This window comes from Paramacrobiotus metropolitanus, unplaced genomic scaffold (genome assembly GCF_019649055.1).
Source record: "Paramacrobiotus metropolitanus isolate TYO unplaced genomic scaffold, Prichtersi_v1.0 Parri_scaffold0000124, whole genome shotgun sequence".
Taxonomy (NCBI): domain Eukaryota; kingdom Metazoa; phylum Tardigrada; class Eutardigrada; order Parachela; family Macrobiotidae; genus Paramacrobiotus; species Paramacrobiotus metropolitanus.
In genome coordinates, this window is record NW_026570344.1 from 201543 (window position 1) to 227146 (window position 25604).

Genomic DNA, 25604 nt, shown 5'->3' on the forward strand with positions numbered 1-25604 from the left:
TCAGCAGCAAACACCACGTAAACATGACAGCTGTCCAATTTAATTTCGTCAACATCCAATAGAAAAAATACGTACAAAATTCAACACAAAAAATTTCAAGCATAAGTGCAGAAATAAGTCTTGTCATGACTAAAAAATCTTTTTTCAACACAAATAAAAGGCAAATCTGTAAAATAACTTAACACTGGGCAATGACAAAGGCGATTTATACACAATCACACCACAAACACGCATTTTCAATCTCAACAATCCAATCATAAAACAACTGATGAGTGAAACCATCACGATAGCATTTTTGACGCAATGTGTTCTCCTTACAACAAGGGAAACCGGAAAGCCCGAATGTGCATCGGTTGCAGAATGACGGTGGCATCCGCCGGCAGCAACTGTCCTTTGTGCAACTGCGATGGGGATCCTTCTTCCACGTACGGGAAGGTGAACAGCCCCGTGAAGGCTGTCTTCAGATTAATCTACAAACCATAACAGCACCAAGTTATTTTCATATTCAAATGCACATATTAAGGTTAAGAAGTCAGCTACTGATTAAATCTATTAAACCTCATGGACATTTAGTAGAGTGTTTCAAACACCCGGGTGACTGTACTAAGCAGTCACAGCTAAACAAGTACGCATGGTGTTAGCGTAAATCATACCGTAATTATCGAATTAATTTCGGTAATTCACAAATTGTGAACTGCCATAATTCACTACCCTAGACCTTTTCGCAGTTACCGGTAGTGGTACATGTATCAGGTATGTGACGCTTGGAAATCCAGACAAAGGAAATATAGATACGCTATCCATATTAAAAGTACATTCGGCAGTCCCAGCAACACGGCGTTTTGCCACGCTGCATTTAACACTCATACTGTCACCAAACGATGCTACGAATACATTAACTAAAGTTTCAATCTGTCATTACATAAAACTGCATGCAAACGATTTTATAGGAGCGTAATGGGTCAACAGCAACCACTAACGATGAAAAAATGACACAAAATGTGGCAGTATATCCAGATACCACATAATCCATAATGGCCATTGGCCATCGTATCAAATTACAATTCTAGTTTTTTGTGCATTTTTCTCGATTCTGCTTAAAGCTTATTTCTTCAGCCATTAAAGCTGCAACAAGATTAAACTAATAATTTCAGAAATTTCTGTACCCCAGCTACTAATATTCTAATAAAACAATGAATAAATCCACTCCGTGCATCCAGACTAATTATTAATACCCGGAATAAAATGTTTGAAATTTACCTTCCCGTCAGCCACCATGGAGCACCGTACCCCCGCCGTGCGTCCCCGGCAATCCACCGCACCGCGGTGCAACATCAAGAGGGCCGTCGGCCCTTCCGTCGACTCGCCCGTGCCCTGTTTCCCAGCCGAGACCATCCCGTCGTCGGTCTCCGCCGCTACCGCCGTGCGCACACCCACCAAATGCACATCGCACGGAAGGTCGCCCACCAATCCACTGACATTTCCCACCAGTGTATCCGCCCACCAGACTGGTTCTGCGGGTTTTTCGGCCATCAGCGTCGCCATAGGATATAACAAGGAATGCCATGCGTGATAGGCGGATAACGAGAGAAGTGGATAATTCTTTGCAGGAAGCTGTCCGGGATTGGGTTCCAGAAGCAGGCGGAAGAAACTGGGAGTAGCCGGCACATTGTCGGCCACGCTCTGGCCCATGCCGCGATTGTCGTCCTGCGCTAAGCGACGATCCAGCATAATTTCCAAGGCACCTGCACAGAGACTAACATGAAGAGACACTACTGGTCGGCGCGAAATTGCGTTAATGTATGATTTTCGCCATTAACTTGGTAACAAAGTCTTATTCTTTGCAACCATTTAGCAAAGTCAGCACTCGCAACTAGGCTTCAACCTCTAAATAAAAGTAAGCACAGTAAGTATACTGAATCATAGAAACCAAAAACAAACAAGCTAAGATGCACTTTATAATTTATTTTTGCAGAACGATGCAAATACTGGAAAGACGTTTCGTTTCGGAGAAGTTCATTCTCAACAGACCTTTCTGAAGTCCAGCCACACCGAGCGGTTGGCCGGTCAACACTGTTAATCTAGCCGTCTCATCCTCCAAAAATGCCGTCGTGGGCATTGGATAATAATTAGCTTGCAGCGGCAGTTTAGCGTGCGCTACCCGCCTAATCAACTGGAATCCGTTGAGATCGGTCACTAAGTCCTTATTGCTAATATTCGTCTGGATGTGCATGGCCAATTCGTAATTATACTGCCGTGTGATATCCGCCCGATTCTCCACCATCAGTGCCTGTCCATCTACACCGGGCGAATGGACCACGCGGACAATGTGCACCACTTCAGTCATGACCACATGCAATTCGGAAATAAGGGGTCCGCGCACGAGCCGAAGGATCACCGGGACTCTACCACCCTTCTCCGTCTGGGGCACGTAGTCGACAGCGTCTCCGTCCGGCAGGAAAAGATAAGCGCCGCTTTTATCGGGTTTGCTGGAGGTGCCGTATTTGACGAACTTGATTCGCGTGTTGAATGTTAGCCTGCTTTCTTTGTGGATTACTTTCTGCAACACCAAGAGGATACTAACAAAACAATGTTACTGCAAGCGATAAACCTGGTAAAAAAATAATTCAACTCAAATAAAAGCAGTCAATAATATTGTGCATGAATATAGTGAATATCAGATAATATGACGGAAATATATTATGGAGACCAGAAGGATCTCGGAGCAATCCACATTATTACACCAAACCGTATTTATCCATTTATCTGTTCACTGACTTAATTCCATGTAGAGTGAACGCGAAGGCAATTTTTTTCTTATGGTTTCACTACAAATTTTTCCCCTGTGTGTTTTTAGAATCCATGACAATCAGGAATTGTTTGGTAAAGCAGCAAATAAGACGATATTATGATCTATGTAAATCATTTCAAGCCATGTAAACCAGAACCAGCGCTAATTTTTTTAAATTCAAACTACTATTTATCTAAATAAATGATTAAAGTGACGCCAAACATGGCACGACACGTTGCAGGTTAAACACAGCTATTTTTATGAAAACAGCTGAAACTGAAAGCAACGACATTTCGATAGTTTAGACATAAACTGTTCCGTTACCTGAAGATAGCCAGTCTGACCATCGAACTCAGCGATGAAGTGGTCATTTTCAATTTTGTAGCCGCTGGCGTACTTGGAACTCTGTATAGCAAAAACTCCACTGCTTTCAACCGGTATCACGTCGTTCAAAAACACCTCCAGCTTCGCCGGTGTAGCGACATGGGTTGTTGTATGGCCTCGATCGCCAGCGATCACGGCCTTCTCGTCCACGACCATGTACGTCACGGCACCCAGTGCTCCCACCGTCGCAATGAATGTCAACTGCAAGCCAATGAAAACAGTCACATCTATGAGCATTTATCAGCGTCGCCGGCAAAGCCAAAAGCAGCGTATAAAGATTTAGCAAATACTAAACAACGAAAACAGCGAAAAATGAAATTCCAGAATACTGGATGCGGTGTAATGATAAACAAATTTCGCAAGTTCCGATGACTATCAGCCAATAAGCATCGCGTAATAAAATCCCTAAGGAATCAAAAAGCAACGCGACATCCGAAAAAAGAAAAAGAATCGCTGATACGAGTAATGTTTTTTATTTGGAAACAATCTTACCTCAAACTCTTCCTTTTCCACTTTCTCCGTCTTACCAACCCACACGGGGCTCAGCTGCGCCGGTACAACCTTCTTATTCTCCATCATCACCACCGCGACTCGCGGATTATTTACTCTGACCGTCACCACTTCTGATCGCGTCCATCCCAGCGAATTCGACACCACGACAAACATTCCACTCTGATCCACAATCAATCGCTCCTTCCGGGAAGGCTGATTGAAGTATTGAAACACTTCCGTCACGCGCAATTTGGGACCAGGTACGTATTCTGAATCGTCCTTCTTTTCGGTAGCTAACAGGTAGGACAAAGAACGACTGAGCAGCTGGCCGCAGTTATCCAGCGCTCCGATCATCTTCATGGCGTAGTCCATCACGACGTGCAAGCGCCCCGTGCCCGTAATGCCGTCATGGTGCTGGAAGAGGGCCAGGTTGCGACGGGCTTGGACTAGCTTCTGCAGCTGTGCGTCGATGGTAGCGGTTTCGGAGGACTGTTTACGGCGTTCAGCGCGGGCTAAATACATAGCAAATGCGATTTCGGTTGCCCTAAAAAGAAAACATTTTAATAATTTTTATAAGTGAGGTAGAATTTTTTCGCTGCCACATCTTATTTCAAATATTCTACATAATCAGCTTAACAAGTGTTACACCCCCAAACCAATAACAGAGGCAAAAATGACATCTGAAAGCGGCATTTCTTCTTCTCTTACCGTAAACGAGCTTCCAGGGTACGCTCCATCATTTTCCAAAAGGGACGTGTTGTGTAATAACCGCTCCAGTAGTGATCATCACGATCCGCATAGGTAAAGAAATCGCCAGTCAAAGTGGGAAACGCCAGACTGCTCCCGTTGCTGTCAAGACTTTCCTCCTTAACCGCGGTGAAATAATCATTTAGTGTCCCAAACTCAAACTACAAAGGGAATAAAATTCGGAATTATGGCAGGAAATCATTAATCGCAACCTTAAATACAATGCAAATCACTGCTGGTTACATTTCTTTCTAAAACGGCTCACCTGAGCATTATACTCAGGATGGGAATTAATAAAATCCCGAATCTTCTCGTAATTGATGTACTGTTGATCCCATTCGGATGAAGTATCGTAACGGAAATCATCGCCAAGTGGAGCCATAAGTATGTTCGTTCTGTACAGCTGCGATTTCTTTCGGTATTGATCCAAAAGCGTTTCAGATCTAGAAAAATGCGAAAAAAATTAAAGGAATAACCGGTTTTTTATGTGGACGTTCGACGTAACAACGACGCTGGACCCGGTCCCCAATGACAAGCGAATGAGTGTTACAATAAACGAAACCACTGTATGGCGCACGATTACTCCTAATAATTTCCTACAGAGTAAACGTATGCCTTGTAGATATATAGCATACTCGACAACAAACAAGAACGACATTACAGTGGGTTTTTAAAAGCCCCAGGTCAAGCAAGGGAATGACCCAAACATACATATCCGAAGATACGATTTCTTACAATTCAGAAGATACGATTTCTTACAGTTACAAAATACCAAATTACCGTTCTTGAACGTTAGCCTGCGAAACAACGCGCGGCGGAATTTTCCATGGACATGATACCCTGCCCGTTCCCGGTAGTCTCTTAAAGTCGTACTGGCAACAGATCTTCGGATCAGGCCCACAGGTATGCGGTATATCGTAGGAATAAAACGGCATTAAGTGCGTGAAGATATCCGTTTTCCCCTCCTGATCCCAGTTCTGTCGCCAGTGGAATTCCAAAGCCCGTTCCATGGCCAGATATTTCTTTACACTATAGTGCACGCGCTGGATGAGCATGGCGTCAAACTTCATCAGCTTGTCCATATAGGCTATGGTTGGGGAGAATCCAAACGGGTCGATCGCCCAGCCGTTCTTCGGGACGACATGCGGACCGAGGTGGTTGCGGATCCATTCGTGGCCTTCCACCAACTGGTTTACTAGAGCAAAATAGTGCGAATTCGCTTCATCTGGCATCACCCAGCCACCCGTGACAATTTCCACTTGACCTTCCTTCACTAACCTGCAAAGGCAGCATTTAACAATATAATATTTCCATTTTATGCGTCGCTGTCTAAGTACAAATAATCACTGCGATTTACGCTCTTCACACGAATCACAATATTAAGTTCGCTCGTTATCGGATTGACTTGCTGGATTTCACCGTATCATTCGGCTTACTACTGTCTGGCCAAAAATTCTAGATATAAAGAGAAACAAAATAGTCTGCAGGGATCGAAATGGTAACTCGCGGAAAACTTACTTTTTAAACACGTTTTTCTGCTCCTCGGAAGCGGTTTGAAACCAGAGAGACAGGTATGAAATCTCACACCAAATGAATTTCCTTTTGGAATGCACAGGCAGCTTCTTCACCATCAGATCAAAAATATTCTTGGTCTGCTTTTCATAATATTTCTCGAAGGTTTCAAGCCAGCCTAGACGAAAAAAGAAAACCAAAATATTAAAGCAAACGTAAAGCAATACAGTACTACGTAATTTGAAAATATATCAAAAAATACAGTACTTGTGACGTCGTCTACGGCAATATGGGAAAATTAGCAACAATATGTGCACATAAAAAAGATAGAACCAGATACAGCTTCAGTAAAATTTTGCATACTATAAACAAACCATCAAAACACGATCACAAACTCTGCAATACCCCGAAACATAAAAAAACACTGGTTTGAAACTGTCTGCTAAAGCATGAAATCCTGTAGTTTAAGTTTGCCAAACGCCAAATCAAACTGTTCGGACTAACGTAATCCGACATATTTCACAAAAGGCAACTTGTCGAGATCATCGTAAGTCTATGCAAGAACAAAAACAGTCGGAAGGTTTTTGTCAAGACACCCAAAAAAGCATCCTGCACGGAAAACAGCCATATGAAATTTTTAGTGCATCGCGAAGCTACCTGGATCGTTATGGGAATGCGGGATAATGAACACCTGAAGCGGACGATCTTGGCTCCACTGCGAAGGGGAATATGACACATTCCAGCCCTGTTTCCATACTCCGCCATCCGGATTGTCGAAAGGAATGATGTCGTAAGCTTTCAACATCTATAAAGGTACTCGTACCACGCATTGTCTCGGATTCATTTTACTGCAGCAATCACTATCATCATTATAATAATCTGTTGCACATAGGCTATAATCAGTCTCTAGATATTCCTGAGCTTATATTATGGATATAAATCGTGTAACCAAGTATGATCTCTCGGCTTGCACCAGCAGACAAAAAATCGGCTATTTTATTATAAGGCTTCATGACCAGTCTGTTCTATGTACTGCTGTAATTCTTTGCGTCATTAACAAATAGATACTGTAGTTAATTAAGTAAATAATTTACTAGAAAATCTAATGCCGACTTTTTGCAGCGCATATATCGTGCGAAAGAATTTTTCTGTCGAGATTTTTTACCTGCCTAATGCAACTGTGCGTACACCGTTAAAACTCCAGAAATTCGTAAACAAAAAAGCAAGACCCTTGAAAAAGCTAGGAAATAGCTAATAAAAATATAAATAACTGCAGTGATAAAATAAATAATTAATAATAACCAAATAAAAAAATAATAATAAATATTTGGTAAAAAATTGCTGTGTATGAGTTGCTCACCTGAACATCGGCTTTCGACATGGTCCATTTCAACGCCGGACACTGGTCCGCACTGCCCTCCACTCCCGCGACGCGTGCCACTTCCACCATTCCTTCCGGGCGCACTTTGTGCTCGCGGGTCGTCAGCGTCGTCGTCCGCTTGTCCGTCACCGGATGCTCCTGCACCACAGGCACCTGTTCGCGCAGCATGTACGACAATTTGGCCTGCAGTCCCGCCACCAGCTCCTGGTTCTTCTTGATGGTCGCCTCCACCGCCGCCAGCTTCTCCTCCAACTGCGCCACAATGGGCTTATCGGAGGGTGTCAGTTCGGTGGCCGGACTGGGGCGGCGTGACGACATGAGCTCCAGCATGAAGTAGAGCGTCAACGTGGCGGCCACGAAGACGATGGCGTAGAAGAAGGCCGTGGAGACGCGCATGCTGGGGAAGAGGCCGTTAGGACGAACCGTCATGGCGGGTTAAATACACGCGTGCCGTATCACAGATAATCATGGCAGTGTGATCCACAGCAGTGGACCAAGAGAACGGACTGTGGTTGCGGGCAATCACGACATCGCCAAGTGACAAGTGGTGCTTCGCAACCAAGAACACTGACTGGTAACGCTATCAAAAACTCCGAAGGATGCGAGATATGCTTCGAATCTGCAAGAATCTTCTGACTCCACGAAATAAACACCAAACCACTTCCAAAGAGATCAAACAAAGATCACATGCGAGCAGGACGTCGATCAACTGGCAGTTCTGGTCGGGTTCTGGTAATAATACAAAAAAACAAGTATTGTAGAGTACGGTGAGGGATCACGACTCACGAGAACCGCAGCAGGCAGTCACTCTAGTGGCAAAGCTCTGCAACTACGAGTCTACGAGATACAAACCGTCACTTACGTATTGCAAATAGTCCAAATTATGGTCTGCAGAATTTTACAAGATACAAATAAAAAAAGGCATTTGAATAAGAAGAGCGGATATGTGATCCACAAAGCCACAATTTTTTTGCTATTAACATTAATTTTAACAATAAAAAATTATACGCGGCTGATTTCCACGTTTCATGCTTCGGATAGCAGCAAACAGCATGATGGATGCATAGGGGTACGTATACCTAACAGATGGCGACGTCGAAAATGCAGTAAGTAATCGATCCGATCCGCGGACCTTTTATTGCAGCCGCCTACTGGTACCGACCGCGAGTCGCGACGGTGCATAATCCTTTAGTTCATTCTTTGAATTTCTTTCAGCCTGTGTGCAATGTGTCACTCTTTAAGCTTTCTTAAATCGTTAATGATATTTTAAAAAAATATCAAGAAAACTGTAGTAGAACTTCATTTGAAATTGAGTTCACTATATGTCTAACTTTAATTTCGACTTTCATCACGTTATTTTCCATTATTTTGCACTGCTGGTTAACCGTTTAAGCGTTTACCCCTGCCGTGCATTGTTCGTAAAACATCTCATTTCCGGAAGATGCCTCAGGGCAACAGCAGAATCTGCAGATCGCAAAAAGGCCAACAAAAACATTTTCGTTGATCCGCGTATCCTTTTTCTGCCACTGCGTTGTGATTTTTTATATTACAATATCCTTGAATATATTTCTGTTAAGTTGTTAAGATCGCGCATTACTGCGCATTCTGATGCTCTAAAAGTTTTCTCGTTCAAAATGAATATGGAATCGTGGCCACAAGACGTGCAGGTGAGTCCATCAAGATACTGCAAGGTACGATATACCGAACCCCTGATGAGTGATGAACGAGATCAGATTTTCCCTTCTCGTCCGTAGTGGATAGGAATTACTTGTGCAAGCGCATTTCTTACTCACCTGCACACCTCTGTATTTCCTTTGTTTGCATTCTTAGTTTATTTACTCCGCAGTTCCCCATAGCAGCCTATCTGAAAGCGATAAAGACGAGCTGGAAACGTACCTCGTAGGATGCACGTGCCAATCTCTATCATCTCCGAATCCGGAATGTTGCCTCGACACCTGCGAGTGCCTAGCGCGCACTCCTTCCTCCTACGATCACGATGGCCTGCTGAAGTCCGAATACTTGTCCGGAAAAGGATCACTAATCATTGAATGTGGAGGACTGTGCGGCTGTGCCGTCCAGGCTTCATCCTGCATTCAAGAGCTGGTGAACGACCCACATAATGTTGATCGTAATGTTGTCAAGAAACCACGACGTGCAACCTCGTTCCCGTGTGGAAACCGAACTGTAGGATACGCTAGATATCTCTATGCGTTGTTGTCATCGGACCCATCGGTAATTCCTTTTTCAAACGAACAAATGTATTGCACGTGGAAGTTTCTGGAGATATTTCGCAGCTTTGATAAAGGCTTCGCTGTGCGCTGCTCCATTGATCTCCCACCTGGAAGGTTCATCTGCGAGTACGCCGGGGAATTAATAAGCACGGAGGAGGCACACAAGCGTATGCAGCAATTCCCCGACGACACGTACGTGTTCGCCCTGCGGGAGTCATCCAGTCAAGCCGTCGTGACCACCTGCATCGATGCGCGTGAGGAGGGCAACTGGGGACGGATGATCAATCATTCCTGTGATCCTAATCTCGTTATGCTGCCGGTGCGCATTGATACGATTATTCCTGTGCTGTGTTTTTTCACAAAGCGGGCGGTGCCGGCTGGAGAGGAGTTGACGGTGGACTATGATCAGGGGAATTTTTTTAGTGCGGTCTCTGGTGTAACCGCTGATAGGAAAAATCTCTGTGATATTGTGTTAAGTAAGAAAAAATGTTTATGTTCAGCCCCGTGCTGTCGTGGATTTTTGCCGTTTAATAAAGACTTGTTTACATGACTGCATGGTCTTGATGGTCTTCTTAAACGGAATGCGGCTTTAATTTTTCCCATAGATACAGCTCGCACAAAAAGCACTGTATTAGAAATATTTTGCAATTTCGAAAAGAACTGCATTGTGTGAGAAGATTGGAATTATATTTCCGCCACCTTCATATTCTGAGTCCAGACATTATGAGCTGCATTACAGATCAAGTTTCGATGCCAGTTGCTTCTTTGTGCATACCGGCAAAATTCAAAAGGAAACGTTGTGTCCAAATATTCCACTTACAAATCCAGTCGAGATCGATCGTGCTGCTGTCGATAGTCTGAAATTCGTCCCAAAAACCATCAGACAAGGAATCCAAAACGTCCCGACTGAAATCCAGACCAAACATTAGGTCGGGATGTACGAATACCGATAATTATCACGGAGATAAAATTTATTGTTTGTATTAATAAGTATATAGAGGGTAGTATGATAGTACTGTGGTGTAACTACCATCAGTATTACGAATCTAGCTGACGGCTGAGTAGTGTGCAGTGTGCACCTGTTTTTTATATGTATCAGTATTTCTACCAACTCCCAGAATACTGTATGATTTATGCATAATCTGTATAATTAGCTAGGGAAGATTACTTTTCCAGCTCTTCTTTTATCGTGGTATTGACTTTTTCATCACGCAGTAGCTTTAGCAATGTCCTTTCTTCTTGTGGTTTCAAAGGTCCAATAAATCTGGCAATGTACGAAAACCAGCGGTAGTCATCCCAGCAGATGCCCCATTCCAGCTCATCTTGCTTCCTGGTGTCAAACCAGCGATCATCCCAGTAGTAAGTAAGTGTGAACCAGTTTTCCCGCTCGAATTCGCCGTACAGTGTCGCCATACGCAAATGGATGTTGCGAACAGTGGACGGAGCGACAAAGATCCAGCAAAGGGCGATTTTAGGAATGATCAGATTGATAAAGGTCATGGTTCGCAATGGTGGCATTTCATCCGAATACCTTCAATGACATAATTTAGCTTTATACCATTATTGCATCCTTTTGCGGGCTATTGTGATCACATAATTATTCATTGTACCAAACTGTACTTTACCGTACGTATGTGAATTACTACCGGCTAGAGCATGGTAAACAACGTGACTGTCGGTAGACAAAGTCAAGCACAAGCCAGAACTTCATTACGGTGCTTGCTAGCTAAAACCGTAGTAAAACGCAATCTACTTACTGCTTACTGTGTTTCGTCTTTCTTAAATTTTTTGGCATCCTGTGTCCCGTCGTTCTGTTTTTCTGGAAATCTACAAAACGACTACTAAAAATTGCAGACACATTCTGCAGTTAAATTCTTTTTCCATCGTACAGATTATCGTAGTGGATAGCTAGTTCATCCATGAAATGGTGCCAAAATGAAAAGGAAGACGTTGTCGATGCGGCGCCGGAATCAGCCGGTCGGAAAATGATCTCCTTCGTTTTTGGACTAATGCACGCAGATTGACATGCACGGATTCTTGCTTCGTCGGCACGATCCGCATCCAGCTGCAGTCCAGACCATGGTGAACTGTATTATAAAGAAGTAAAAACAGCACACTTTATTATGTTAATAGGTATCTCCGATTGTTTCAGTAATGACCACTACAATACATTTTCGTGATCGGATACAGTTTATTGATGATACATAATATGGTTACCGCACATCGCATACTACCCGAGCAGTTCACAATTGAACAGTTTACTTACGCGCCGGTTCCAAGGTAAAAAACGCAACTTCATCGATGTGGGATGATGGATCATCAATGAGTTTGCGCCAGTTGCGACATACACTAAACAAAACCAATTAAACGCCGGTAATTGTTAAGGCTAAGCTTCCATTATGAGACACGACCACGAGGTCGATATTACATTTCATCAAATAGGTTTAAATTTCGATTTATCAAGTAGGGCCATTACACTGCCACAATAATTAATAATGAGGTAAGTACTACTGGACGAGTATAATCGCTGATGAAGTGGAAAACCATATTAATGCGGCGATCGTGCGCGGAGTCGATTTTACCGTCGTATTCTTCTTAAGGTAACAGCGTCCAGCCTGTAAAAGATCTCCAAAATAACTTCATTTGGCACATCTGCAAACGGGTTCGGCATTTCCTTTGCCATTTCAAACCGCAATATTTTAACTCCCTTTTTAGTCAGCGAGCTCGACTAACGGACTGCACGCACGCGTAAACCAAGAAAAAGTGCTTTTCTCTACAAGGCGTAAGGCGCTCTCTTGTAACGATGGAAGCAGAACTTGATAAAACTGTAAACGATAAAACGGAAGCAGAACTTGATAAAACTGTAAACGCGCTTACGAACAGATGAGATACTTTACACTACAGAGCAAGAAACGCAGTTCACTTTTCGGGCGCAATTCCAGTTTCGGACAAACACAGCACCCAATTACCGTACTGTATGCACTGATGGGACTCACCAGTTTGCAAACAGTAACATCACTACAACTCTACACAGCTGTATTAAAAGGAGCAGCTTGAGTAACCCGACAACGAGAAACGTGCTGCGGCAAGCTGGGCACGGTGCGTCGATCGACAGCGATTACATTATTATATTTCCTGTTTCCCAGCATGGCTGCTCAGTAGAAACCGGTTGCATATTTAGTTACAATTTTCCTTGAGTTGCACTGTGAGTAAACGTTTCTGGATTTCGTTGCACTTCCGACAAGTAGCACCTATCACTATACAGAAAACGTTGAAGGTGAAATTCTGCCGGTAAAATTTTCCATTATTTCACACCGTAAAAAAATATTTGTTTCACGGCGCTAACAAATGTATCAGTTTAACCGTTAATCTATTTGCAGTAGTAAGTAGCACAAACGGCGTACCGGCCTTTTCGTTGTGCCACTTACCACTGAATATTAAAGGAAGTTTAGAAACAATTTAGTTGTGATTCGTACAATGCGCAATATTTTTCGGCAGAAATCAGAATAAGGGAATGCCAGTACTTCTATCCAAACAAAGTGTAAAAAACTAAGAAAGTACTTACTCCAGTACAACAAAACGAATACAAAAGTGAGTTTATCAAAATCTGTAGGGTGTTTCAAATGAAGATGCACAGAAGCTACCAATTATAATTTACAGAATCAATATTAATGTCTGAAGTTCCCAATACAAGTGTCAGATCCATTTCATGAACTTAAGCATTGAGTCAGTCACCGACCATCTTTGCTTCTGACATTCCGAACGCAAAAAAAGACATTGTAACAGTGATAATTAATTATCACAGATACGAAAATGAGCAAAATATTTCTTTCGAGACACCGTACAGCGATCACACAATTGTGAAAAAAACACAGCCGTGCGTTGCATCATATTACGTAAGAGACCACACCCGGACGCCTGTCACCGGTCGCATATCACAGACTGAGACGAAATAGTGGAAGAGAAATCGCAACGTCCACACATCAAACTTATGCAGCCATTCGAGGCTGATATCCTCCAGCTCCAAGCTCTCGAATTCGCCCCAAAAATGGTTATGGAAGGTCTCGGCAACGTCGCTACTACAACATCAACGTCGTTTTATACCAAAAGATCGCTTAAAAAAAGAAAATGGGGCGTACTCCTGCAGCTCTTCGCTCAGTTTGCGAGACGTATCTTCACTGCGGAGGCAGTTTAGCACCAACTGTTCCTGCTCGGGAGCCAGTGCCCCGGCGCATTCCGCCACATATTTCGCCCAAGCGAAATCATCCCTTGATGACCGGAATATATCGATGTTCCGGAAATCTCCACAGTAAATTGTGGTATTGATACTGGCTTCCATGACAAACATGCGGCTGAGTTCCAGGGACGCCACCAGTGTGACATTCCGCAAACAGACTTCTCTGACTATCCCCGAGCAGTCGTATAACCAGGCCATGACAACGGAGGGGAGTGTTAGACCGACGAAATTCAAACGTGACAATACGAAATCATCTACCGAACTGAAAAAAAAATCAATGAAATATGACGGTTTTGGCGTGTTAAAAACACGATTAAATTCCTGTTATTTATCTCAAAACGCCATCCGAGTGAATTCGTCCTGGACAGTAATTACATACATATCATTATTTGCAATTACTCTCGTAAATGTGGCAGATTTATCCACAGCTGTAAAAGACTGTTTTCACGCAGTCTTACAGTTGCTTAAAACATCCCCGGAGAGCCTCAATAAGCACGCAATATCCCGAAAATGACCAGATTGACGAAGCGCGAGTCGCAGGATGGAAGGTAATGTCCCGGGTGCCGACTCCGACACAGCGCGCGTAAAGTTGAGTTATCGCGTTAGCGTAAGCGTCGAATGTCCAGGTTTCCGATCCACGAGGTGTCCGCCGTCCAATCCATCCCGTTGAGTTGATTTCAAAGCGGACCTGCACGTGACATGCACCATAGGGATCGCAAATTAATTCGTTCCATTTCGCGCATACTCTAAAGCAAGAACCCAACACGAATGAAGTACTGCCTTATAGCCTACACACTCAGCACTGCATAAATACACTGCATACAGTCTAGTACAGATAATATAATATATTATATTATATAGAATATACTATATTAAAAAATCATATCGTTATTGCCTTCTGTATATACTCTGTAAATATGTGGCAACGAGTGAAAGCATGATCTGGCCACAAAGTTCTAACTCGTACATTTGTTCGTGAAAAAAGAATTACGGCAACATCACAACGAAAAATCCTTTTCGAAGAAACGAAGACTCAACAAAAAAGTACTGTATATAGAGTACAGTACACACACACCGATTGCTAATACATACCATAAACAAACAGTGGCAAACATATTTCCAGGATATGTATGTAAGTAATGGATCGTAAAATCTTAAAGAGCTAATCGCTAAATTTCTAGATGTTTTTACCTGCGAATCCATTGTTGCCTTCGCGTATCGAGTGCCGATAATATCATCTGCAAGAGCTCAACGGGCAGATAATCGACGTCGCACTCATCATCCAACAAGGTTTCCAACTCTAATAACTCATCCATCTCCATCTTCCTAACTGCCAGAACATGTTCAACATAACATATTGACACTTTAATTCTTCAATTTCGGTAGGATTTTAAGATTAGACCCAACCCCTGCACATATGGAGGCCCGAAAAGCTTCATTCTTAATGGGAATACAAATTGTTTAAAATTTTCAAACTGAATTCGAAGAAGCACCGTATAATACGAGTACAGATCTGTACATGGCAAATGCTATACGTACCATGGCACATTAATTTTGATGTTATCATCTACAAACGCTCGTGCAGCGGTTTTAACTTCTCAGAGTTCTCACATGACAACAGTGACAGTGGCTTCTCAGCTTTTGTCTTAATCCTCTTTTCTGGTACAATTCATCAGTTCTGAATAATATTGACGTAAACCATGAAAAGATTCTTACTGTCGAATTAAACAGCAGCATCTGGACAAGTTAAGGCGGGAAATTTCGTCTAACAAATTCGCTTCCGGTACCTACGGGCTACGGCGCTGCCTCTTTACAGTACACAACCTCCCGCATTTCTCCAGTGTTCAGCGAATTGTTTCCCAGTTCGGTGATCACTTATTCAAACAGGCGTCGCTATTAATAGTGCATCAAAATCAAATCATCCCCATAAAAATAACAACAAATTCCATATAAGTACACAAACTTATATAAAAACCGAATTCGGAAATCAGCTCAGTTTTAAACCACCGGAATATGTGTTACCGGTCGCAAATTGCAAACCGAAGCGAAATAATGGAATAGAAATCTCGTCGTCCACACGTCAAGCTTGCGCAGCCACTGCAGTCCGATATCCTCACTGTCCATGCTTTCTAGTTCGCTTCGGAAATTGTTAGAAAACCTCTCCACCACGCCGCGACTAAGACACATATTAATAAATTTAAAACACACGTTAATTTCAGTCATCGAGGTAGTGGGACCAATTTCTCCGTTTCGGCAATTATTTACTGGAAAGCATACGCACGTTTGTAACGTTTTCATCAGCTTCTGGAATAAATCCGCACTGTGTAAAGAGTTGAGAACCAGCTGCTCTTGCTCGACACAAAGTGCTCCAGCACACTGCGCGACGTATTTGTCCCAGACGAAATCGTCCATGGTAGCCGCGCCGAAGAGATGAGCTTGCTCGGAACTTCTAACGTCGATCTTGACATTTATTTCGGCTTCCATGACAAACATTTCACCAAAATCCCTCATCGCCATTAATATTACCTTTCGAAAGCAGATCTGTTTAAAGGCCTTTGGACAACAAGATAGAACATTCATATACAAGGTTGGAATTGCCGCGTTTACAAAGGTCAAGCGTGGCAAAAGGAAGTTTTCCGGTTCTCTATGCAACATAAAAGACTTATCACTGCGTATACAATACATACATGTTCAACAAGGCCGTGTCCATGCTGTTTAATTATTTGGCGGTGTAAGAGTAAAGTAGTCACAAAAATCATCAGCAAATTAAAGTTTTCGTTATTGTTAAGCGAAGCAAGAATGCTATCACAACTAATGCGCTTTTCCGGAAATTAGTTCAGACAAATTATTTTGAAGTATTGTATCCTCGCAAAAAAATCAAATCAAAATCATATCTTCCAATTATAGAACATACGTATAATTTCGTAAGATATAGTAGATATACAATCCTGGTATATCCAGATTCAGATCTATATGGCCACGAATGGGATACACCAGAGCCGGTAAACCAGAAAAGACTGACCCAAACCAATATTATATTCTGAAAGCCCGTAGTCGAAAACCCGGCCAGATAGTATTCATTTCTTTCTGAACCTCTCCCGCTTCGAACGCCAAAGCGGAAGAGTTGACTACCTTCACGCAATGCAACGAAATTATTATAATAATAATTATCATCGTGGTATTTTTAGCCACGCAATGTTGCCACGTAAACCAACTAAATTATAGTCAAAAAATGAAAGTCCGCTCTACTGATTAAATTATCAAATGAATTTAATTAGCAGACCATTATTACGGCAAGAACAACTACGTATGTAACGTTGTCATCAAGTACGATTTCTGCACTAGTGCCGGCCGAGCAGCTATCGCTACGCTGTCACTAGTCACGACCATGATTGTCTGTTCAATCAGGGATCGAACTACCGCCACTGTTCGGTGCACACACCCGTTAGTTCAGCGGGTGACCGAAATACCACTATAGTGTAGTTGACACAGCCCGCTAGGCCAGTAAGTGACCAAACTACCACAATAGTTCGGTAGGTGTGCGGGTGGCCGAGCGGTGACTACTGTCCCGTGCAAAGAACTCGTTAGGCGAGCGATTAACTGAGCTGTCACTATTGTCAAGTGCACAGAGCGCGTTAGAAAACCGGTGACCGAGCCACCACTACTGTCCGGTGCAAAGAGATCGCTAGGTGAACGGGTGACCGAGCGGTCACTACTGTCCAGTGTGCAAAGCCCGTTAGGGAACGAGTAAACGAGCTGTCACTACTGTCCGGTGCAAAGGGCGGTTAACAAGGCCCGGTTAACACCGAACCGCGGTTAACAAGACTTTGGTGAACGAGCGACCGAACTGACCCTCTAGGTTAGGGAGTAACCGAATTGTCTTAACCCTCCAGTAACAAGACTAGGTCAGCGAGTGACTGAACTACTGTATGTCCAGTGCAAACGTTCTGGGAGTTAGTAGATTAGTACGTGGAAGACAGGGGTAGGTTCGTTTCGCGGATTCAAAATAAATTATTCGTAGATCCAAAAACCAGAATTAATGTCTTCCAGTACTCAGAAACAATAAACCGAATTTTCTACCAAATCTGCCTTTTTATGCTGTTTGGCGACATAAGATATTAACAATAAACCCATGAAATTATTGGAATAGACCGGCCGTGGACCACAAGAAACGCAGAGGCAAAGCAGAAGCTGTTTTTTAAGCTACCGGTACTGTCCATAGCACAGAACCCGTCAACTGAACGAATGACCGAGCTGACACTACCGTCCAGTTCACAGAGCCCGTTAGGCCTACGAATGACCGAGCTACCGGTACTCTCCCGTGCACAGAGCCCGTAAGGTCAACTATGCCGTTAGGTACTATCCAATGCACAGTGCCGGTTAGGTGAGCGGGTGACCGAGCTACCTCTACTGTCCAGTGCACAGAACCCGTTAGGTCAACGAGTGACCGAGCTACCGGTACTGTCCAGTGCAAAGAACCCGTTATTTGAGCGGGCGACCGATCTACCGCTACTATCCAGTGCACAAAGCCCGTTAGGTGAGCCGGGTGACCGCGCTACCACTACTGTCGAATGGCCGGGCTACCACTACTATCCAGTTCACAGAGCCCGTTAGGTGAGCGGGTGACCGAGCTACCACTAATGTCCAGTTCACAGATCCTGTTAGATAAGCAAGGTATCACTATTCACTATTGACCGGACATATATTAGCGGGCACAAACCATTCGCCAGTGACAAAAGCCGGCGAAGTGACCGAGTTACCGAACTAGTGATAGTGTCCAGTGCACTTGCACTATTTCAGATTTAGTACCCTATAGACAGTGAGATTTCGGATTTCTTTTCGGGTAGAGGATATAACAAAAATAATCTGTGCAGCCACAGGGAATGCTTTCGACCTTAAGAGAATCATGGAGTTATTTTTATATAAAATCCGTGCTTTTGCCTTATTGTGATGTACCTATCGATCATTTTTCGACGAAATATAGATGTATACCAATAAGTATTCATTAAAATTAAATCATTAAATTAAATAAAGTGGCCGTGGTCCGTGGACCACAAGAAACGCGGAGGCGAAGCCGAGGCTGTTTCTTGTACTATATACTGTCTTACAATTGTTCACAACGATGTAACAGGGCCACCAAGAGCAGGTGATATCCGGCATATGTCGAGGCTGACAATTGTATCGGTACGCGTATGCTACCGGTGGTACCGACACTGCGATAAATGACAACCTCTCGAGTGTCCACGCCAATGCAAAGATTAAAAAAGTGGACACTGTCGTCCAGATAGGATTCCCACCCGTCATCAGATTCGTCGTCCCCGTCGGCATCGTACCGGCATGGTTTGAGCCACCCTCCAGAATCTGTCTCTAGGCGGACATACGGACGACAGGCGCCATGAGGTTTGCAGATCAACTCATCCCATTTCGTGCATGTTCTGTAGCACAACATGTACAGTTTGCGTGAATATGATAGTAATACCCTGTGGGACGCAGTTTAAATCGGCCTGACCAACGAAAATTCTTTACAGCGGCTAGCTGATTGATTAACGGCAGTTGACAAAGTATATTCTGAGGCAACATACAGTACTACAGATTCAGTGTTTCTGCACGTAAGGATACCATCGTTTACCTGCGAATCCCGTGTTGTCTGTAAGTATCCAGTTCCGATAATACCATTTCCAGCAGTTCTGTAGGCAAATCATCGAAGTAAAACTCGTCATCATTAAAAACCGTCTCCATGCAATAATGATTGATATTTATTCCAGCAGGACCAGCACAGTCAAGAATTTTAAATTACACGACTGTGAAGAGCATTGACGAACAAACCATTCATTTTCGCATTTGATAACCGAAAAAAGGTGCGCAGATACGAGGAACTACAGATATTTGAAACATAATCCGATTTTTATTAATATATGTATAGATATCTATATGCGCGAGTACAGTACTGTGCGCAAAATGTGCTTTAAGACCGTTCAGAATAAACACATGCCACTTGCTAAAAGTGGAAGAAACTGCCTCGTACTCTTACGTTTTGTAAAGTATGAAGTTCATCGAGGTTCGGCACTCCCAAAACAGAATACGCACATAAGCGTGCCTAAAATAATGCTGCACGTAATTTGTATATACGATCTGTACAATACTTTTACTGTTCGCATAGGAAACTGCTACCGGCGATAGTTTAAAAAATCGATTCCTGGTGCAGTTTATGCGAGTGCAGATATGTGAGTTAGTTACAGTTGCAGAAACAGTGCAAAACAATTTTATCCCACCTTATTCGAAACAACAACTTACAGTACTTGTATGATGTATCAACAAATATTTTTCTAATATTTGGCAGTCTAATATATAATTAAGCAAGCACTGCAACAGAAACCAACAAAAAACAATATTATTTAAGGTGTTCTGGCGATTGATGTAGTACTATATTGAATTTTTAATAGCGCGCCATCCGGGAACGGGCGGTAACTGTTGCTTTTTTCCAGATAAGTTAATGATTTCCTTGACATCAACCATTCGCAATGCCGGTCGATCTATTCGGAAGCAATCCGATATCGGATATTCGGTGCTGCCAAGTAGGATGAGCTGAGCGAAAATTTTTCCAATGAGAGACGCATATCTGCGAAAAACAGCTGATTCTGATTCATTCATATTAAAGTGCAGGTATTACATACTTGTACCCATGCCCACAGCCCATGAATACATGGACATTAGGAAGTCCTTTACAAGCCAAACTATCCAAAATGAAATGCCGGTCTGGTGTCAGTTCGTACAGGCAGGTTTTTGTGTACAGCTCTGGACCGTATCCCTAAAGGTTGAAAACTTTCGGCTCATATAGATTCAGGTTGTGTGCATTCGCAGTACGGGGAACATAAATACAAAAAATAAATAGAACACATCATCCGGCGCAGTTACTACAGTATACCAAACTCACACCAGCCATAATGTAAATCTGGCTGACAAAGGCATCCGCGGTTTGTTAATTATAACTAAGAATGTAAGCTACGTAGTGTGTACTATGTGTAATCAATAATCTTTACCCCTGGTATGAATTCTTGCAGAAAATTTTCCGCAGCTTCGAGACGTTCTGGGTTAACTTGAAAGGTTCTTGTATCGGCGGTGCAAACGCTCCCAGACGCGTCAGCGCCAATTTTAATACCGGTGCTGCAGCCTGGGTTTATAGGAGTTCCGTGATAATCGTGATGAATGCCATGGCATATCCATACAGGAAATCTGAAAAATACCACCCTGTTTGTGCTAGAATTTAAAGCTGCAACAATTTGTACAAATCGACAGAAATTATTGCCCGTACCAGGTATAATGAGAATGTCTCTTATTTGACGCTTTAGCGATTAAAATATGCCCAGATTAACAATCACATACCGAAGTCATCTTGTCTATTCGTACTGCAATCATTAATTCCGTATTTCGTTTGTTTGACAAGTACCTGTCAGGCAGAAATTCCCTGATGTTCGGTGTACCAAAATAAGAGACTTGTTCTTGTGTAACAGTAATTGATACTTTCACGCCGAGATGTTCCAGAATATCGTTATTCCACGCACCGCAAGCAATGATCAAATTTTCCGCCGCATAATCGCCGTTGTTCGTGCTAACGCGCACATGACCGCCTTCTTTGGCCACTTTGGTCACTTTCGTGTTTTCCAAAATTTCTGCGCCATGTTTACGTGCGAGCTGTGTATGCACTGCATTTGCCAAACCGGCATTGACAAATCCAGAGTCTTTCTGGTACAGTCCGACAATATCTTTATTTTTAACGTTGAACTGCGGATACTTTCTGTGTATGCCGGCACCATCCAAACGCTCGAATCTGATAAAGTCGAAAACTGAATTTCCGTTTGCTTACAGAGTAATCTCGATATTCACGGTTGCTGCTATTGTATTTTGATACCTACAATAGACACTTTCATACTACCTTCAAAACTCCGTGGATGAGATATACTCGTACTATATAGCATTTTCGAAGGATCATCAACTTACAGAATATTTTCGGCTGTCATCGCTTTGGCTAATTGGTCAATAAGAGCCACATGTCCTCGCTCGTTTGGAGTAAAAAACAAACCGCCAGTCTTGGTAACCAGTTTAATTCCCGATTCACTTTCAATCGCTTCCCACCTTGAGACAAGATAAGCCACCGCTTTACATACGAGTACAGAATCAAAAATACTCTTGTACGTATAAAAACTACCACGAAAGTTCTGTGTTGATCTCCACTAACAAATTTTTTTCCGACACACAGTTAACGATAAAACATAATTTTATTCGAATAGCTCACCAGTCAGATAATTAACTTTAAGTACTTATTTCCTCAGCAATAGAAGTACTGCTTACGTCTCGTACGATCCAGGGGCCAGTTTGATGTATGAAGCGTCGTGGTACATGTACCGTCTGCAAGATTTAGCAACATCATGATTAACTATAAAGAATTATATAAAATTTATGCCGGTTCTCCTGCTAGAATGTAGGGCATTAGCCAAAATCAAAATCAATGATTTAAAAACAATGCAATGGTCCGTTACATAATGAACGGTGAGTTAATAAAGAAAGGCAAAAGCAAGAACACCATAAAGACACACATGGTGCGTGAGATATCTTGCGAGCTGCCGTTATCGTGGCCGAGGCGAAACTGTTCGATCCCCAGGATCCCTAGGCCTGCAAACGTTTATTCCATGAACTGATTCATCTTTGCTTACAGCAGATAATAACGGTACATACAAATACAATAATGCATCTTGTATGTTCAGTTCCAGACTGCAAACTTAAATAGCACAACATAAAAGGAATTCAAACCTCTTTTTACAGTTACCTGTTCGAAGTTAACAGTTAGGTTTAGACCAGTTTCTACAACACCAAATTAATTTTTGAAATCAGTACCTCCTGTTTTTGGAAATCGCTGTGATAATTTCGACAACCAATACAGGGATCCCGATCCAATGCCTCCGACTCCAATAACTATGCACTTGTACAACTTTATCGTCATGATTTCTTTATATAATATAGAATATGCAAATATGCAGTAGTTCTACTGCGTTGGCAGAAATTTTTTTAGGGAATAACGAAGCGATTCGAGGCTTCTTCTTAGCTGCGCGGCACATCAGCCACCAAATAGTAAAAGATTTTCCGATACTCGAAATAAATTACTTATGTGAGTTATGTAAAATATACTAACATACCTGCTTTTGATAAATCTAGCAGGAGCCAAGCATATCATATGTGTATGCATGGCAAAATATGTGTTCTGTTGTTCAAGATTAACTGGGAAAGTTCAAGGGTAAAGTTCAAGTAGGGTTACGCTTCGTTCTTTGTTTACTTACTTTTATAAAGCTGCCAGTTTTCACTGACTATACACTGACAAACACCGGTACAATACTCAAGGTATCTGTTTCCCATTTATTCTGTGTGTAAGAAATTTTCGCCTTGTGGTAGCGGTTGCCGTTGACAAGTACAGGAATCCAGAAACAACACGGAACGGAAGATTTCAGCATCGAAAGATGATGTATATCGGCATTGAGATAGCACACTGAAACTGGTTGTGCATACTGGAGGAAGCTAAAGAATTAACATTATACATTTTACGAGTATAAAGTAATGAGTGTTTAATCAATCGATGGAGTTATGCGACAAAGAATAACAAAGACCGATCAACACCATTTTATGTATCATTCCATGTAGCTGCGTAAAATTACTGTACAAGAACAGTACGCACGTATTGTACTCCTTATTGACACTAAACGAAACGGTCATTTTAGAAGCATCGGCAATACATTCTTTTTATCAAACCTTTAAACCATTTCACCGATTCTAACGAATACTAAATATAAATATATAAACATATAATATAATAAAAAATAATAATAAAAAAAAAGTTTTTAAACAAACGCCACAAATCACAACATGTTTAAAAATACATGAAATCACAGACCCTTTTTATCCAGGCAACATTATAAAAGCGTGCAGTAAACTATCGATAACACCGTTCATGTAAAGAAAATCACAATGTTGATCCGGAAGCCAATTCGTTTCGCTAACTTTCTAACAAAATATAAAGGGTGCACCGTACTTCAGAAATTCCAGCCATCATAGTCATGTCATTAAATCGGCAATGGCATCGTACAAGTCACTTGGAATGTACGACCGTCGGCCGCCTCTGACTAGATTCCTCTGATCAGGGTTCAAGATGCTTGCGCCTTCGGCTTAGGACTTTCAAAAAATCCATGAAAGCTTGAATTTTTCAAGTTTTTGAACGAATTCACAGGAACACAGTGCTCTGGGTGAAGTGAAATATTCATGTGGAAGCTGACTGCAGTGTCCTTGTAATAACACTCCAGTCGATGTAAATTTTTTACACCATTTCTTTGTTCATCCAGTGTGCGATGGTCCGGTGGTGACGCTTTATGCATATCGGGATCAGCGGGATATGCATCGTCACCTATAGAAATGTGTATTTACTTGAATCGGAAAAAATGCACTTTACGAAAATCTTCTCCTTACGGAGAAATAGGCTTACGGGAGCGATTCTGCTTTGTGGGGTTCAAAATTGAATTTTTTAAATTCCTCTATGAGCTATACTGTACTCCTACCGGCCCGTCAAAATTTAGAAGAGAACAGACAGAGTAATATTGAAGAGAGCAGACAGAGTATGTTTTTCAAAACCGATTGCCCCCCGTCAAATTTTGCCCCCCTGTCAAAATTTGACACCCCCCTTTTGCCGAACCTGTGACGCCCCTGCTCCTACGTATTTCGCACTCTGAATAAAATCATCTAATGCCTGTTCGATTACCGGGCAAGTCGATCCAGCAATTTTTCGTACCAGAAGTCGCGTTCTGCAGAGTGCATACCTGGAAAAAGCATAACAATGCCATCCGCACAACGGATCCTCACAGGAAAATAAAGGACTGCTCCAAATTGTTGCCTTCTCTCGGCAAAATCCACAAGCATTTTGGCCGACGTGAACTGCAAGAGTCGCGTACACTCATACATTTGTGGCGGTGGCAGTGTAATTTCGCCGCTATTCATTGCCACGAGGGCTTCTTCGGGAGACATCCAGCAGGAATTGAGCATTTCCTTCTCGTGCACATCTACCGCCACCCCTTCGTCGCCTTCTGCCACAAAGAACACCGTATCAAAGCGTTTGTTCGGCATATCGGTCGGTGTCAGCCAATTGGACCATAGTTTGAGCGCCTCCACATCGGGATAAATGCGCAGCTGCTCGCACATGTCCAGGAATTTTGCTGAGTCGTTTCTCACCGTTGTTCGCCAGTCGACCAGCTCGCTTGTTAACTGCTTGACACGGGGTTTCGGCGCGCCCAACAGAATTCCGCTTTCTTCGAACGTTTCTCGCAGTGCCGTGATGCGCAGCGCAATTTCACGCGGTAACTCGCCAGGACGGGTCCGCAGAATGGGCGGTCGGCGTGCAGTGCGAGAAAGGACCAAGCTTTGCAGCAATCTTGCATTATCTGCACTTTTGGCAAAACAATCAACCCATCGTGGAGACAAGTCGCAAGCATCCACAACGCCGCCGGGGAACACTCGGCTTTTAGCCCACACTCCTCCGGATCGCTGCAACCATAACAGTCGCAATGCACTGCTTCCAGAAGCCAAAATCAGAGAAGCAGACTCTCGCCACGGCAAGGCCTGCATGGCATCTGGCATCACAAGCTGCGACGAATGACAAAAAAAACAACCAACTACGATTACGAAACAATAAAAAGTTTTTAGGTACTCTTGATTCTTGAAAACCGTTTTAAAAGTTAACTAAGTTAAACCGTTCTATAAAGTTTTCTAATTCTAACACAGTATGTACTCGTATAA

General features: G+C 42.7%; 5 protein-coding genes across 22 annotated transcripts; 1 reads left to right on the forward strand and 4 right to left on the reverse strand.

The window, feature by feature from the left end:
- Positions 1-11: 11 nt before the first annotated feature.
- LOC129598492 (alpha-mannosidase 2-like) lies at positions 12-8343 on the reverse strand. The gene is made up of 12 exons (XM_055496414.1): positions 8170-8343; positions 7287-8036; positions 6584-6731; positions 5933-6104; positions 5195-5692; positions 4680-4857; positions 4376-4575; positions 3668-4211; positions 3116-3376; positions 2032-2560; positions 1261-1745; positions 12-470 (listed from the first exon to the last, which is right to left on the reverse strand). Exons 2-12 carry the CDS (start codon positions 7734-7736, stop codon positions 315-317), a joined length of 3621 nt encoding a protein of 1206 aa, XP_055352389.1. The 5' UTR covers positions 7737-8036; positions 8170-8343; the 3' UTR covers positions 12-314.
- Positions 8335-10219, forward strand: LOC129598493 (probable histone-lysine N-methyltransferase set-23). 2 transcript variants are annotated; one of them, XM_055496415.1, is made up of 2 exons: positions 8335-8998; positions 9138-10219. In XM_055496415.1, exons 1-2 carry the CDS (start codon positions 8630-8632, stop codon positions 10086-10088), a joined length of 1320 nt encoding a protein of 439 aa, XP_055352390.1. In that variant the 5' UTR covers positions 8335-8629; the 3' UTR covers positions 10089-10219. The 2 variants fall into 2 exon arrangements, with proteins under 2 accessions (XP_055352390.1, XP_055352391.1); XM_055496416.1 differs by having other exon boundaries at positions 8339-8974; positions 9138-10216.
- Positions 10116-12625, reverse strand: LOC129598494 (uncharacterized). Of its 6 annotated transcripts, XM_055496419.1 has the most exons (7): positions 12535-12623; positions 12121-12153; positions 11805-11887; positions 11428-11625; positions 11296-11376; positions 10707-11069; positions 10116-10444 (listed from the first exon to the last, which is right to left on the reverse strand). In XM_055496419.1, exons 4-7 carry the CDS (start codon positions 11457-11459, stop codon positions 10279-10281), a joined length of 642 nt encoding a protein of 213 aa, XP_055352394.1. In that variant the 5' UTR covers positions 11460-11625; positions 11805-11887; positions 12121-12153; positions 12535-12623; the 3' UTR covers positions 10116-10278. The 6 variants fall into 6 exon arrangements, 5 of the variants coding, with proteins under 5 accessions (XP_055352394.1, XP_055352393.1, XP_055352392.1 ...); XM_055496418.1 differs by having other exon boundaries at positions 11805-12153; positions 12535-12625; XM_055496417.1 differs by having other exon boundaries at positions 12121-12610.
- Positions 12626-13173: 548 nt separating this feature from the next.
- Positions 13174-19764, reverse strand: LOC129598506 (uncharacterized). 5 transcript variants are annotated; one of them, XR_008691708.1, is made up of 8 exons: positions 19405-19764; positions 18884-19210; positions 16057-16419; positions 15492-15951; positions 14967-15105; positions 14234-14521; positions 13678-14037; positions 13174-13617 (listed from the first exon to the last, which is right to left on the reverse strand). XR_008691708.1 is itself a non-coding variant. In XM_055496452.1 (8 exons), exons 5-8 carry the CDS (start codon positions 15095-15097, stop codon positions 13431-13433), a joined length of 966 nt encoding a protein of 321 aa, XP_055352427.1. In that variant the 5' UTR covers positions 15098-15105; positions 15492-15951; positions 16057-16301; positions 18884-19210; positions 19405-19764; the 3' UTR covers positions 13181-13430. The 5 variants fall into 5 exon arrangements, 4 of the variants coding, with proteins under 4 accessions (XP_055352424.1, XP_055352427.1, XP_055352425.1 ...); XM_055496452.1 differs by having other exon boundaries at positions 13181-13617; positions 16057-16301; XM_055496450.1 differs by having other exon boundaries at positions 13181-13617; positions 16057-16417.
- A 228-nt stretch (positions 19765-19992) lies between these two features.
- Positions 19993-25595, reverse strand: LOC129598499 (monomeric sarcosine oxidase-like). Of its 8 annotated transcripts, none has more exons than XM_055496429.1 (10): positions 23716-23949; positions 23108-23342; positions 22668-22745; positions 22370-22445; positions 22125-22181; positions 21774-21908; positions 21223-21603; positions 20816-21008; positions 20450-20583; positions 19993-20394 (listed from the first exon to the last, which is right to left on the reverse strand). In XM_055496429.1, the coding sequence occupies exons 2-10, from the start codon at positions 23181-23183 to the stop codon at positions 20199-20201; spliced, it is 1326 nt and encodes a 441-aa protein (XP_055352404.1). In that variant the 5' UTR covers positions 23184-23342; positions 23716-23949; the 3' UTR covers positions 19993-20198. The 8 variants fall into 8 exon arrangements, 7 of the variants coding, with proteins under 7 accessions (XP_055352404.1, XP_055352405.1, XP_055352403.1 ...); XM_055496430.1 differs by having other exon boundaries at positions 20456-20583; positions 23500-23949; XM_055496428.1 differs by having other exon boundaries at positions 23500-23949.
- Between the last annotated feature and the right edge of the window lie 9 nt (positions 25596-25604).